Below are 16,173 nucleotides of genomic sequence, written 5' to 3'. Positions count from 1 at the left end.
TACATTTGGATCGGCTCAGGCTTGGAGGGCCAAAGGGCCTGTTCCTGGGCTGTAGATTTTCTTTGTTCTTTGTTCTTTGTTCAATTATTTCAGCTCCAGAAATGCAGAAATTCCTCAGAGTAGTGTCCTTGGCCTAACCATCTTCAGTTGCTTCATCAATCACCTTCCCTCATCATAATGTGAGAAGTAATAATAAGGGCGGCACGGTGACTCAATGGTTAGCACTGGTGCCTCGTAGCACCAGGGACCCAGGTTCAAATCCTGCCTCAGACGACTGCCTGTGTGGAGTTTGCACATTCTCCCCATGCCTGCATGGGTTTCCTCCGGTTGCTCCAGTTTCCTCCCACATACCAAAAGATGTGCAGGCCAGGTGAACTAGCTATGCTAAATTGTCCATAGTGTTAGGTGCATTAGTTAGGGAAAATGAGTCTGGGTGGGTTACTCTTTGGAGGGTCGCTGTGGACTTGTTGCACTGAAGGGCCTGTTTCTACACTGTAGGGAATCTGATGACTGCACAATCTTTAGCACCACTCTTCAAATACTGAAGCAATCCACTTCCAAAAAAAAGGCTAGATAATATCCAGGTTTGGGCTGACAAGTGGCAAATAATATTCACGCTACACATGTGTCAGACAATATTCAGCTCTGACATTCAATGGCATTACCATTACTGGATCCCCCACAATCAACACCCTGAGTTTACCATTCACCAGAAACTGTACCAGCCATACAAATAATGTGGTTATAAAAGTAGTTCAGAAGTCACACGACACCAGGTTCTAGTCCAACAGGTTTATGTAAAACCACAAACTTTTGGAGTGCTGCTCCTTCATCAGGTGACAAAGACTTGTGATTTCACATAAACCTGTTGGACTAGAACCTGGTGTCATGTGACTTGTGAATCTGTCCACCCCGATCCAACACTGACACCTCTACATCATGGTAATAAAAGTAGGTCAGAGGCTAGGAATCTTTCAGCAAGTAACTCACCTCCCGAATCCCCAAAGCTTTTTGAAAGTCTTCAAGGCTTAAGTCAGGTGTGTGACAGAATACTCCCCATTTTCCTGGATGGGTGCAGTTCCAACAATACGCAAGAAGCTTAACACTATCCAGGACAAAGAAGCAGATTTATACCATATCCATAAGCATTGGCTTCCTCGATTACTGACTCTCAGTAGCAGCAATGTGTATTATCTACAAAATGCCCTGCTTTGGCAGCTCCTTCCAAACCCATGACCAAGTACAATCACAGCAAATACATAGAAACACCACTAACTATTAGTTCCCCTCCAAGCCACTTGTCATCATGTTATGGAAATATATTGCTGATCTTCACTATCACTACATTAAAATCCTGGAATACCCATGTGATGAAGCTGCTCCTTTACCAAGATAATGTTGCTCCTGGAGATTTTCTCACAGACGTCGTGAAAGACGCAGACTCTGAAAAGTCTAAGTTGAAGAGTTTTAGAGCCAGTTTAATTATAGCTAACAGATATTGCCTCGGCAACAAGTTTTCAAGTTTTTGAAAAAACAAAACACTTATATAATGAAAGGGGAGTGGCCAATTCTTCCAGCTCAGCTCTTCTCTGGTTTGGTTTGGTTTGGTTTAGCACAGTAGAGCTGAAGAAGCTTCTGGACCTAAAGAAGCTTCAGATCCAGGCTGGTACTCTGCCTCTGACTTCTATCCTGTAAGAACCTGTGTTTGATTTTACTTTTGAGACAAGGGGTGTTTATGGGGATTACATTACATTACATTACAGTGTGGAAACAGGCCCTTCGGCCCAACAAGTCCACACCGACCCGCAACCCACCCATACCCCTACATTTACCCCTTGCCTAACACTACCAGCAATTTAGCATGGCCAATTCACCTCACCTGCACATCTTTGGACTGTGGGAGGAAACCGGAGCACCCGGAGGAAACCCACACAGACACGGGGAGAACGTGCAAACTCCATACAGTCAGTCGCCTGAGGCAGGAATTGAACCCGGGTCTCCGGCGCTGTGAGGCAGCAGTGCTAACCACTGCTGTATCGGGAACAGCATCATTAAGTTGGGATAATCTGTTGGATTTTCAGATAGGTTAAGTTATTCTGTATTCTATTCTCATTTGTTTTTGTGTTTCATTCAGTAACCTTGTAAATAAATTCTGTTTTGTTTAAAACTAAGTTGTTTGACTAGTGGCATCTCTCATGGAATATCTACTTTACACCTGCTTAAAACAACTAGCAAAGTTAGGGTCTGAGCTATCTCTTGAAATGTTTTGAGGGGTCTGGCCTGGTCCATAACACCCACCTCAATGGTATTGTGAATTTACTTACACCAAATGCAATGCAGCAGTTCAAAAAAGCAGCTCAACTTTTCATGGATAACTTGGGATGAGCATGGAATACTGGCCCAAACAATGAAGCCCACATCCCATGAATTAATAAGAACCGTTGCATGTTGTTGAACCTTCTGACCACTTTAAGCATTCTAACACTCTATTTACGAATCCCTTGTCCATCATAACTCTTCAGCTCCCTCTGCTCACACCCATGAGCAACTTTATAATATTAACTTACAAGCTTTACTATAACAGTTGACTGCTGCTGAACAGCTCACAATTCACCCAAAGGTCACTAAATCCCTCCAAATAAACAAGCTCGCTCTGCAAATAATCTAACAATTTTTTTAAAATGTCCAACACTGGGGAGTGGAATAAAAGCAAGAGCTCATGAAACCCGTGGGCTAGATTTTACACTTGCCCATTGGCAGATTTGAAGGTTGGTAAGCTTATAAAATTCAGTCGATAGTCTTTACAATACCTATCCTCTTGCCACCAACCCTTCTGATATTTTACAAGATATTTGAAGGTTTACGAAAGGTATCAAATGGTTTTTCCAATGGGCATTTAAGGCTCTCATTCCATCCTTGTCAATATTTTATTTGGGAGGGCCACCCAGCGTTATCTGTCAGGATTGTGAGCTGTCTCACGATCAACATTTTAGCAAGTGGAAGCAGGAACATTAGCACCTCAGAAAACCAGTCCCTCAAGTGAACAAACTTTATTCACAGAAATTAGAGAAATACAGAACATGATAGTTCAAAGGGCAGCACAATGTCTCAGTGGTTAGCACTGCTGCCTCACAACACCAGGGACTCGGGTTCAATCCAACCCTCTGGCAACTGCTTGCGTCGAGTTTATATATTCTCCCCATGTCTGCACAGTTTTCCGCCAGGTGCTCCGGCTTCCTCCCACATCGAAAGATGCACAAATTAGGTGATTAGCCATGTTAAATTTCTCATAGCTTTCAGGGTGGAGATTGGGTGCATTAGCCAAGGGAAAGGGTAGGGGGATGTGTCTGGATAGGATGCTCTTCGGACAGTAGGACTTATTGGGCTGAATGGCCTGTTTCAACACTGTATGAATTCCATGAAAACATTGACATTATTTAAGGTACAAACCAAATCACTTTCTTCCAACATTTACAGTTGCTGTTAATATTACAAAATTCAAACACAGTTCTACAGTTTCTTGCTCAGGCCTTCGACTTTTCCTCATTATGCCTTTGTGGCAACTGCCCTAAATTTTCATTGTCCTGAGCCTTGGAATGTTGTCAGTCAGCAACAGGCATGGACAACTCCGTGCACTGGAAGACCAACAGGTTTCAAACAGACCAAAGAACATCGTTCACAGAATAATTAACGCTTTTCTCAATATGCGTATCTGGGGCTGCTCAGGGAGTGGTAGAGTCTGAAACACACTGTCTGGGAGAGTGAAGCCTCACAACCTTTGAAAAGTAGTTGGTTGAGGTTTTGAAATTTCATAACGTTCAAGGCGAGGGGGCTAGTGCAGTTAAATGGGACAAGAATAGGTAGACAGTACAAAGAAAGACCTATTTCAGTACTGTATGATTATATGATTCTAACCAGCCAAACTGCACACCAGTTTCACTCCCTCCTCAACACCCTGAAGAGTAATCACAAAACATCCCACCACCCTGAGTGTACAATTCCCACTTATCCAGGAGAATATTCATCCCCTGTCTCACTTATTGAGAGTTCCACTCTATTCCTGTCCCACTGACAATATTCACTCCCCTCCTCAACTTCAGCAATGCTAACACTTCATTCACCCCCTTCAACAGTGTTCAGTCCTCTTCACCTCACAAGAATTCTCAACACACTTCACCCACCAAACCATCATTGCTCTATAATGCTCTATCTCTTCAAACATCATTATATCAGAAGTTTGGAGCCATTATTTATATTTCTTTATCCACTAGTACAGGAGGCAAAACTGAACTTAAAACATTAACTTTGTTTCTCCACAGAGGTTGAATAGGCTGGGATTGTTTTCCCTGGAGCATCGGAGGCTGAGAGGTGACCTTATCGAGGTTTATAAAATCAACTTCAGCAATGGAGGGCATGGATGGGATAAATAGACTAAGTCTCTTCCCTGTGATGGGGAAGTCCAGAAATAGAGGGCATAGGTTTAGGATGAGAGGGGAAAGATATAAAAGAGACCTAAGGGGTAAAATTTTCGTGCAGAGGGTGGTACATGTATGGAATGAGCTGACAGAGGGATTGGTGGAGGCTAGTACAATTGCAACATTTAAAAGTCGTCTGGATGGGTATATGAGTAGGAAGGGTTTGGAGGGATATGAGCCGGGTGCTGGAAGGTGGGACTAGTTTGGGTTGGGATATCTGGTCGGTATGGACGGTTTGGATTGAAGAGTCTGTTTCCATGCTGTACATCTCTATGACTCTATGAGATGCTGCCAGATCGGCTGACTTTTTCCAGCATCTTCAGGTTTGTTTCAGGAAGTTAACCTGAGAGGAAATAACTTGCTAATATAAATATCAAGCATTTTATTTAAACAATGACTATGTGGGGAAAATGAAACTGAGCCCAGCAAGGAATTGACACCTTGAAGCCGTGGAGAAATCAAATTAATCTTTCACACCATTTATTGAAAGGGCACTGAGACTGGTGTTGGCCAGTATGGAAAAATTGTGCTAATATTTTGGAAATACACAATACAATTACTAACTCAGAACTAATAAACGTCAACCTCACTGCAAAAAAGCTTCTTAATCCATTTGTGTAAATTGTAAAGTGGTCCATCGTTCTACTGAGCAGCTTTTCTTCACAAAATACTGACATCCTCATTGAATTATATACAAAAACAAACAGTTTAACCCAACTGAAATGCCATTGTTTATACTCAATACATGAATCCTCTTCTCACCTTGCCCAATGTCTATTTTCTTCTCCCACATATAAATATTGATCCTTCCATTACTATGTCAATATTATGTGCTTCAGTCACTTTATTTTTCAGGATTCATTCCGTGAAATGGTCAACATTTATTCCCTTCTCTGGTTACTCTGAGAAGATAAGGGTGAGGCTTTTTCTTTAGTCACAGACGTTTTTTGTAATGGCTTGAGTAGGGTTGGTCAATTAGCCATGGGAAATGTAGGTTTCACGAATAGGCTAGTGGAGTGTATCTGCATGGGATGCTCTTCGGAGGGTCAGTGTAGATTTAATAGGCTCTCGCATCGTAGGGATTCCATGATTTTATGATTTGACACAATTAAGTGATTTGTTACAATTAACTACTTCAAGGAACAGATAAGAATTATGGGGTTCCATAGTTATAAGGTGCAGAAACAAGCCATTCAACCCAATCAGTTCATGCTGGTGTTCAAGTTCTAATTATGCCCCTATCTCAATCGACTATCACAGCCATCTCCCTCATAGATATACTTTCCCAAACAACCTGCTCAGAGACATTGTTATACACTTCTGGAGCAGATAGGACCTGAACCCAAGTCTCCTGGTCCGAAGGCAGAGATATTAACACTGTGCTATAAAAGCCCCTCTTTCTCCATCAAATACGTATTTAGTTTCTCTTACTTGTCAATGAAAACACATACTAACCAGCGGAGTCATATTTATAGCAATCCAATTAAGGACTGCTGGGTACCTTTTGCCTATTACATTCATGAACCAATAGGGATTTAGCCGCAACCCTGCAGTTTCATGGCTATTTTCACTGACAGCAGAGGAAGGATTTTTCTGCAGTCTTAAGGAATCTGTCATTAGGCTCAAATGGAGATCAGATGCTCACACTGTCGAGAAAACAGGCACTTATCTGAGATTTTCCATGCGCTGGCCAATTCATGGCCAGAGAATGGATATGTCATTCAGTTGAGGATGACAGGCAGTTTCTCTAAGTTGAAGAGCCAATAGAAATCCCTGCAGATAAGTGATAGAGCAGGCACTTCAAGACATAGTTATCCTTTCTCCAAATTTTAAAATGTGAAATAAAAGAATTGATCTAATAGCTGGGTCATCACTGTGGAGGTGAGGGGCACCACTCCAAAGAACAGGTTGTGAATGGAGTTGAACATAGGCAGGCATGGCATAGCTTCTTAGTGTGCCCCGGAAAATGGTCTGGGGGCTTGGAAATTGGCATGGAGGCTGGTAGTGCTATTTTAAGTGTTCATCTGCTTCTTTCCCCAGTAGGAGCTAAAATATCAGATAGTTTTTTATATCCAGATTTTTTCAACTGAATTCAAATTCTCATACTATCACAGTGTAACATTTAACTCTGGATGATCAGTTTAGCAGCAGGTTTCACAGTATTTACACTGTCTGTGTGATGAAATTTCTCTATAATTTTTATTTGATTGGTAGTTGTTACCTTATAAAAATCCCCCTATGTTCTGAACACACCTACAAGTAGGAACAGTTGTACCATACTAACCTAATTGAACCCATTCATCATTTAAAGCCCTCTGTCAGATTTCATCTTTGCCTACACCTTTCCTGACTGTTGTGATGTCATAACATGTACCTTGAAAGATGCATCTTCACTTTTGGCAATCATTACCTACCTCACTAAAACATGACATACCAGTCCCATTAGTCCTAATGGATAGCCTGAAGCAGTAACTTAAAGTCAGATGTACTGTACTTAGCTCCCCAAAATGTGTAGTAGTCACCATAGTCCCAGAGAAGCATAGGGCTGCTCTCTGATTAGAGAGAGATGACCAGTGGTGAATGTAATGGAGGGTCACTGTGCCTTAGGTAAGGGGCCAGGGTTGGGATAATGAGACCTTCATGATAACCTCTGCCAATATGGAAATTGAACTCACAGCCAACTGAGCTGACTCCTACCTTTTGAATAATATTTGCATATGGTTTTATCTTCAAATAAAGAACCCACATTATTGTTCACAATCCGTGAGTGTGATGGGTATATGCATGTTTAAAAGAAGAGTATAAAATTGGCAACAGTCTCAACCTACCAAAACGTTTCTGATTTTACATTGTCTCAAATTTGCTAAAAATTCCTCTGAATATTTCTGAAATTTCTCCAGCTCTTTAATTCCCTTTTCATGGCGTAGAGACACAAACTGGATAATCCAGAACTCCAACTGCTATCTAACCAATCTTCTGCATAAATGTAATGTTATCTCTGTTCTACCCTGCAAGAAATTGGCTCCAGTAGTTTATTTGCACTCTTAATGGTAGTATTGTATTGCATTGATACTTTAAAAGATTTATCCATTGATATTCTAATCTGTTTTGCATCATTACCCCATACATATACTCCATAAACTAGTAGTATTATTGCAAGAGTGTTAATCCCAAGATCCTGCTAATGATCTGGGACTTAGATTTGAATTTCACCATGGCAGATGGTGAATTTGGATTTAATTAAAATTCTGGAATTAAGAATCTAAAGATGACAATAAACCCAGTGTGATTGTCAGAGAAAACCCATCTGGTTCACTAATGTCCTTCATGGGATGAAATTTGCCATTTTTATCTGGTCTGGCTTATATGTGGCTCCAGACCCATTGCAATGTAGTTGACCCTTAACTGTCCTCTGGGCAAATAGGGATGGGCAATAAATGCTAGCCTAGCCAGAGTCACTCACATACATTGAATGAATAAACTACAAAAAAAGGGATTTAAAACACACAAAAAAGACTATTCCACCCAAATGGAAAATGCCAGTGTTTTGGCTCCAATTGAGTTGCTGCCATTGTTCCTCATTTAAGTCTATCATTATAACTCGCTGTTGCATTCACACTCATATGCATGTCTTCCCTTTAAGACTGTTCATATCAAACATGTCCTGTGATACTGCGATTCACATTTTCAACAATCTTTGGATAAAGAACATATGACATATGAAATAAGAGCTGACAAAGACCATTCGAGCTTGCTCTGGCATTAAACAAATTTATGGCTAATCTGTTTGAAATAACTTCACAGAGGCTGGTATCTTGTCACCAAGTCACCCTCTATTTACATGTGCACAGTACATGGGCTCTGACCAGCCAGCTCAGAGCCAGTCCCTAGAATGGGGAGACCGCCTGAATCTCCTGTTTATTTTTTTTTCTTCGTCTTTTCTTTTCTCTTTTTTTTCTTTTTTTATTAACCTCCCACACTACCGCCTAACCTCGGTAGTGCTTATTTTTTTCCCCAGCACCCATGGTGTGTGTGTGCAGGTGTGAGACACAGTGAAAGACACCTCCTGTTTAATTTTTTTTTTCCTTTTTTTTAAACAGTGAAGGGGAGGGTAACACTCCCCTTTTTTTTTAATTTAACCCCCACACTACCACCTAAGTGTGGTAGTGCTTATTTTATCCCCAGCACCCATGGTGTGTGTGTGTGTGCAGGTGTGAGACACAGTGAAAGACATCTCCTGTTTATTTTTTTTTATTTTTTTATTTTTTTTTTATTTAACCCCCACACTACCACCTAAGTGCGGTAGTGCTTATTTTTTTCCCCAGCACCCATGGTGTGTGTGTGTGCAGGTGTGAGACACAGTGAAAGACATCTCCTGTTTATATCTGTCAGTCAGGGCTCGCTGATTGGCCCAGGTTAACAACCCCCGTCAAGGCTGTCATGGCCAATGAGATCTCCCATCCCTCATTTTAAGCACTACACGGTTTGAGTTCCAAATTCCACATTTGCACCTAATTCTGATTAACCTTGACATTCCCTGCCTAACAAGAGTTTATATATCTCTGTCTTAAAAGTATTCAATCAGCAACAAACCTTCACAAACCTTGCAATATTCAATGATCCTGATCCTCACAGCAAAGAAAATGGAATTTTGGCATTTATTGCGAAAGGAATGGAATATAAAAAACATAAATAATACTAAAATAGTGATGGAAAAGAATAGACTGGATATAAAATTGAAGTTCTAAGTTGTAGAAAGGCCAATTTTGACGGTATTAGGCAAGAAGTAAAGTTGATTGAGGGCAGATGTTCACAGGTAATGGGGACAGCTGGAAAATGGTTGCGTTCAAAAATGAGGTAACAAGAGTCCAGACAGTATATTCCTGTTAGGGTGAAAGGCAAGGCTGGTAGGTGTAGGGAATGCTGGATGACTCGAGAAATTGAGGTTTTAAGAAAAGAAATGAAGCATATGTCAGGTATAGACAGCAGAGATCAAGTGAATCCTTGGAAGCGTATAAAGGCAGTTGGAGCATACTTAAGAGGGAAATCAGGAGGGCAAAAAGGGGACATGAGATCGCTTTAGCAAATAGGGTTAAGGAGAATCCAAAGGGATTCTTTCAAAACATTAAGGACAAAAGGGTAACTAGGGAGAGAATAGGGCCCCTCAAAGTTCAGCAAGGCAGCCTATGTGTGGAACCACAGGAGATGGGAGAGATACTAAACACGTATTTTACATCAGTATTTACAGTGGAGAAGGACATGGAAGATATTGAAAGTGAGGAGATAGATGGTGACGTGTTGAAAAATGTCCATATTACAGAGGAAGTGATGCTGGATGTCTTAAGACGCATAAAAGTGGATAAAATCCCAGGACCTAATCAGGTGTACCCTAGATCTCCGAGGGAAGCTAGGGAAGTGATTGCAGGACCCCTTGCGGAAATATTTGTATCATCGATAGTCACAGGTGAGGTGCCGTAAAACTGGAGGTTGGCTCATGTGGTGCCACTATTAAAGATAGTGGTGTGGAAAAGCCAGGGAACTACAGACTGATCAACCTGACATTGGTGGTAGGCGCGTTGTTGAAGGGAATTCTGAGGGACAGGTTTTACAATGTATTGAGAAAGGCAAGGACTGATTAGAGATAGTCAACATGGTTTTGTGCATGCAAAATCATGTCTCACAAGGTTGAGTTTTTTGATGAAGTAACAAAGAGGATTGATGAGGGCAGAGCGGTGGATATGACCTATATGGACTTCAAGTGAAAATGAGGACTACAGATGCTGAGATTAGAGTCAAGATTAGAGTGGTGCTGGAAAAGCACAGCAGGTCAGGCAGCATCCGAGGAGCAGGAAAATCGATGTTTCAGGCAGGAGCTAAGGACCTAATCAGGTGTCCTGATTAATTCCTGATGAAGGGCTCCTGCCCAAAATGTCAATACTCCTACTCCTCCGATGCTGCCTGAACTGCTGTAGTTATAGTAATGACTGAAACAAAATAATTTATTATTTCTGCTATCTCTTTACCAAAGCAATACCTATTCCATTATCCTATCCTATATTTAAACCTAGTCTTCCTTTCTCATTGACATGCTTGTAAAGTATTTTACTATTTTGTAGAGTCAAAAAATGTGGCGCTGGAATAAAGTCATACAACTTGTCCTTGCTTCCCAAACTGAACTAGTCCCATTTGCCTGTGTTTGGCTCATATCCCTCTAAAGTGTTCCTATTCATATATCTAACTGTCTTTTAAATGTAACTGTGCCTACAATTATCACTTCCAATGGCAGTTCATTTCACCATACAAACCACCCTCTGTGTGAAAAGATTGCGCCTCAGGTCCCTTTTAAATCTTACTCCCCAAAGTTATGCCCTCTAGTTTTGAACTCCCCAACCCTAAGGGAAATTACCTTTGCTAGTCACCTTATCTATGCCCTTCACAATGTTGTAAACCACGATGAGATCACTCAGCAAACCAGGGAAAAATGTCCCAACCTATCCAATCTCTCCTCAAAACTCAAAGCCTCTTGTTCCGGTAACATCTTTGTAGCTCTTTCTGCATCCTTTCCAAATTAATAATATCCTTCCTTTGCAGGGCCACCAGATCTGTACACAGTACTCCAACGCCCTGTACAACCGCACCATGGTATCCCAACTCTCATGCTCATTTTACTGTTATTAACTTAATATCATCATTACTATTTGCATCACCAACTGTTAATTAACATATTCTCTAATATCTTCATACTTTCCATTTTTATGCAGACTGTTGCTGCCAATAATGTATGCCTTTTTCTTAATTTATCACTTTTCCCTTGTGACTTCATTTATCCATGTAAGTCTTATTAGTGGAAGATATTTTATCTACACTCTGTTGGACACTATTTTAAGTGTTTCCCATTGTTCTTTACTGTTACTTGTCACGGTGGTTTCCCATTGTTCTTTCCATATTCTATTCACAGCCCCTCAAAATCCAATTTTGTTCAATTCTGTTCACCATTTTTTGTCATACGTGAGTCCTTCTCTACTACCATGTTAAAGCATATTACAGTTCAGACACTAAAGACTAAATATTTCCCTACTTCTACATCTCTTACTTGCTCTGATTTATTCCACAAAACAAGATCTAATAGTGATTCTTTTCTTGTTGGCTTTATTACATATTGATTTGAAAGGAAGTCCGGTTCATTTTCTAAGAATTCCCTCTCCTTATCTCCTTAACTTACTTGTCTTTTCCAATTTATATCCCCCAAGTGTTATTTAAGTATTATTCTATTCCCTAATTTGTCTGCATATTTCTTAATATCTCTTCCTTCCACCATTATGTGATCTGCAGACTACTACTTTCATGTGATTGTTCTCTTATGATATTTTAAGTAATATCCAAAGTCCTAATTCACATTAGTGTTGTCAGTTTTCCATATTGGAAGATTTGATCTATTTTTTTCCTGCAGGTCTCTTCAATGAAAATTGAAGTAATTTATTTATCCATTCAATTTCCCTGTCATTTCAGTAGCACCTTCCATGAGCTTATCTGCCTCAATACTTGGTGGCCTTATCTCTATCTTAAATCTCATTTGGTTATTCATGTTTTAATAGAATTTATTTTGAGCCTGCATTTGTTGCCCATTCCTGACTGCCCTTGAGAAAGTGGTTGTAAGTTACCTTCTTGAACTGCTGCAATCTATTTGGTATAGGTATGCCGACGATGTTAAAATGTATTATTCATCTCACTGTTCTTTAATACTTGGATTTCATAAACCCTCATTGCCTTTTTTGACCCCTTCCTAAGTTGCTAATGTTTTATGCCATCCTTTCCTTTACTGTTTATACACTTGGCAAAAGACATTTTCTTTAGTTGCACCTTTTTTCCTGGTCTCCAGATTTATTTACTTCTTCATTTGCAGAGGTTTAAATGGAATAACTGAAGTAAAATAGTTTCCAATGGAGGAAAGGTTGAGGGCATAAATTTAATATGACATATAAAAGGCCTTTCATGGGTGAGTCCAGAACTAGGGGCCACTGTTTAAACATAGGGGTTGCACTTTTTAGGTCTGAAATGAGGAGAATACTTTTTTTCTGTCAGAGGATTGCGACTTTGGAACTTCCTGTTTCAGAAGGTTGTGTAAGCAGGATCATTCAATATTTTTAAGGCAGAACGAGATAGGTTTTTGTTAGGCAAGAGAATTCATGGGAATAAATGGAAATGTGGAAAAATCCACACAAACAGATCAATCATGAGTTTGCTTAATGGGAGAGCAAATTTGAGAAATGAATGGCCTACTTATGCTCCTCATCCATATTTTTCAAAATAAAAACAAGAAGATAAATGAAGAAAAAAATGTGCAGTCAACAAATGGTTAGGATTGGAATGCACTGTCAGATATGATGGTGGACAGGGCCTTCAAAGAATAAATTGCATAAATACATAAGAAAGAAGAAAAAATTGCAGTGATGTGGAGAAAAATAAAGTATGCCAGCTGTATTGCGCATCTAAAAAACTATTTAAGATTCAATAGGCTAAATACCCGACATCCGTTCTGTCCTATTCTGTGATTGTGTCCCATTCATCACTACCTTACGCTTTTCTAATACATTTTTAATAATCTCTGTTGATCTCTTCCTGTAATATTATTCCCTATTATTATACCCTGTTGTCCCTCAGATACTTTTTCATTTTTTCATAATTGATGTACTTCATTATTTTTATAATCCTCACAACCACCTAAATTATCATAAACATTTTATTGTGATCATTACAATGTTCTGTCAAGTTTACTTCTCTTACTTGTTTGGTTGATTTCCCAGTATTAATTGTGGCAGTGCTTTCCATCTTGTTTGACTTGTCAGAAAATGAGTCAGAACGTTTCTTCAGTTTTGTACAGAATTTTGAAATGCTGTTTGCCTTTTACTTCCTTCCACTGCCAATTTGTTTAGACAAGTTGAAATGTCTCATGATCTTACAATCCATTGAGTTTTACACATTTCTTACATTTGCCCACATATTTTTCTTTCCACTTCCTTTCCCCTATTTTTTGGTCTGTGGAGTACCTTAAACTGCTCCAGATCTCAGAATACTATCTGGACATGGTGGTGCAACAATATCATTCAAAGCTGTGACCTCCACATAATGCACTTCTCCTACATGATTTATCCTTGTTCCCCTTTCCTTTATATGCCTGAAGTGCCTGTGGTTTGCTTAGTTACGTGTAATTACTATGTCATTGTACATTGAATGAAGGTAGTCAGATATGCTTGGGCAGCACAGTGGTTGAGTGGTTAGCACTGATGCCTCACAGCACCAGGGTCCCAGGTTCAATTCCAGCCTCTGGCTACTGTCTGTGTGGAGTTTGCACATTCTCCCCCGTGTCTGCATGGGTTTCCGCCAGGTGCTCTAGATATCCTCCCACAGTCCAAAGATGTACAGGTCAGGCAGATTGGCCATGCTAAATTGCCCATAGTGTGAGGTGCATTAGTCAGAGGGAAATGGGTCTGGGTGGGTTACTCTTTGGAGGGTCGGTGTGGGATTGTTCGGCCAAAGGGCCTGTTTCCACACTGTAGGGAATCTAATCATGCTTGTGTGTGAAATTGGAGAAGCATAATGTGGTTGCTGCTTTCCCTCCAGCTTGTTTAACATATAGTAACTTCACGGTGTAAGAACCTTCGTTATTACAGTAAAACCAAAGCAGGAATTCAGATATGTTAAACAGGATGTTCTAACACAGTTCCAGATTGTTCACAATTAAAAGCTTGATATGGGTCCCAGATGTTGCTGCCTATTCCATTGCAGTACATATCCAAATATTGTATGCAACAATCTTGACTGTTTTGATGTATTTGATTAGATTTATCTACAAACCCTAGGAATCTGTTTGCACCACTACATGGTGATGGTATACCCATGTCGCCTCACTTAACAGGAGCACCACTCAGGTTTCAGGGATGTTTCTGTCCTTTACCTCAGTTCTCCTAAGTTTTGTTTCTATTCCTTTGCTATGTCTTTTGTTTTATTGCCATATGTTATTGCTGGTTAAAACGGCGAGCCCACCACCCCTCCATTTGGTCCCTCTTAACGTGTGCAATACAGACCGAGGTATTTGATTTTGTCTCGCCCTATCTTCAGCCTTGTCTACTTAGCCCTGTTCGCGTGAGTATTCAGGAGGTTTTTTGGGTTTTTTTTGTCTGGGTCCCTTTTTTTTAGTTTGGTATTATTTATTTTCAATACTTCACATTTCTTTCTGACCGTTCAATATAGGCTGTATCCCACTCTGGCGAGCAGCCCCTCGCGGTTTTCCATGTTACTTTCCCCCTCCCTTTCCAATTTACTTTGAAAACAAGTCGCCGGCAGATAATTCCAATGTCAAACGAATGATAGTGTTGATCACGTTTGGGTGCATTAGAATTTCAACTTTGGGTCGAATTTTCACCAAAGGTGAACAATGGAGTCTGGGGACAATTTACAGATCACAATTTCATTTCAGTGAAGAATCTCTCCACTGTCCGTGCTCCACACTATCCCATTTTCCTGCGTGTACTTATAAAGAAGAAACAAAAACTTCACTTTCAATCAAGTGGCTTAGAATTGCGGGATTTCCGATCCGAGAGTTTATCCCGCTGCACCAACAGATCAACCACTGGCTGGAAGACGGTTTATTTAATTAAAGGGGTCAACTGTTTCTATCGAAAGGCTTGCGATCTCACTAGAGGCTGTTGGCATCTGAAATCTCCCTGCTCCACCTGGATAGAGACGATCCCTGTGACAAATATCATCCAAATAACCTGCAAGATAACAGTGCTCGAAATCAAGGCTTCTTTTGTTAAAACAAAATGAAAGCTTGAGCAGCATGTTGTCACTTCTTCCCTGACAATAAACAAACACTGGGTTTTCGGCTTTTATTTCAATCCGTGTCTAATCTACATTCGGTACTCACAGTTTTCACGTTGGCGAGGAAGGTGTTGGACTCTCACTCCGACCAGGATAAGAAACAATAAACACGGCCAGATAATTTCCGACAGGGTCAGTACCTGAGATACATTAAAAGAAACATTAATGGAAATCAACTTAGTGGAAATTTCCAGGAAGTTTCAAGAGCGATCTGTGTGAATTTCACACAGGAAATTCACACAGCGCAAAATGTCCGGAATCTTACCGGCTGTCTTAAACGGCAGAGGCAATTTTTCCAAAACAACACGCATAACTGGCGAATAAATCTGGCCATGATGGTACGTTGATCTGACTTCAAGACGAATAATCAGTAATTCTGTTGTTGGTGAGGAACTGGCTGAGATTTGCGCTTAGCTCATGGTCAACAGCCACAAGTGAGGAATATGTACCCGGTGGGGAGGGAACTCCTGCTTCTAAAGTGCAGTACTCGGTAATGCCAGATAAAGTCAAAAGTTGTATAACCTGATTGGGAGCAAGAAACTCCTCTCACCCGCAATTGTTGCTCGATGATTTACCTTGAAACAATGCGAAAGGATCGTTTCCTCAAATTTATTTGTTGCAGCATAGAAGAACTATGCCTGCTATTAATGTATAAAAGCGGGCGTTGGAGGGCATTTCAAAGCAACCCCCTTATCACCGCTTTACCTCACTACAAAACCCTATTTATACTCATTCAGTATTTACAAAGGCAAAACAATTCACCGGATACCACATAAAAGCAACTTGCTGAGACGTTTCAGGTTTTACAGAGTTCATT

At 40.4% G+C, this 16,173-nt stretch overlaps 1 protein-coding gene across 1 annotated transcript in view; it reads right to left on the bottom strand.

Moving 5' to 3' along the window:
- Positions 1–15,832, bottom strand: part of LOC122549894 (ATP-binding cassette sub-family A member 13-like) — a 278,487-nt gene extending 262,655 nt beyond the window's left edge. Inside the window, exons 1-2 of the mRNA XM_043690092.1 lie at positions 15,622–15,832; positions 15,403–15,496 (exon numbers count right to left, since the gene is read on the bottom strand). Of these exons, the coding sequence (XP_043546027.1) occupies positions 15,403–15,496; positions 15,622–15,690 (163 nt within the window). The 5' untranslated portion in view covers positions 15,691–15,832. The remainder of the gene's footprint in view (positions 1–15,402; positions 15,497–15,621) is intronic.
- Between the last annotated feature and the right edge of the window lie 341 nt (positions 15,833–16,173).

Source organism: Chiloscyllium plagiosum, chromosome 5 (assembly GCF_004010195.1).
Source record: "Chiloscyllium plagiosum isolate BGI_BamShark_2017 chromosome 5, ASM401019v2, whole genome shotgun sequence".
Taxonomy (NCBI): Eukaryota; Metazoa; Chordata; class Chondrichthyes; order Orectolobiformes; family Hemiscylliidae; genus Chiloscyllium; species Chiloscyllium plagiosum.
Note: the sequence above shows the minus strand (reverse complement) of the source record. Positions and strands in the feature narration are given on the sequence as shown.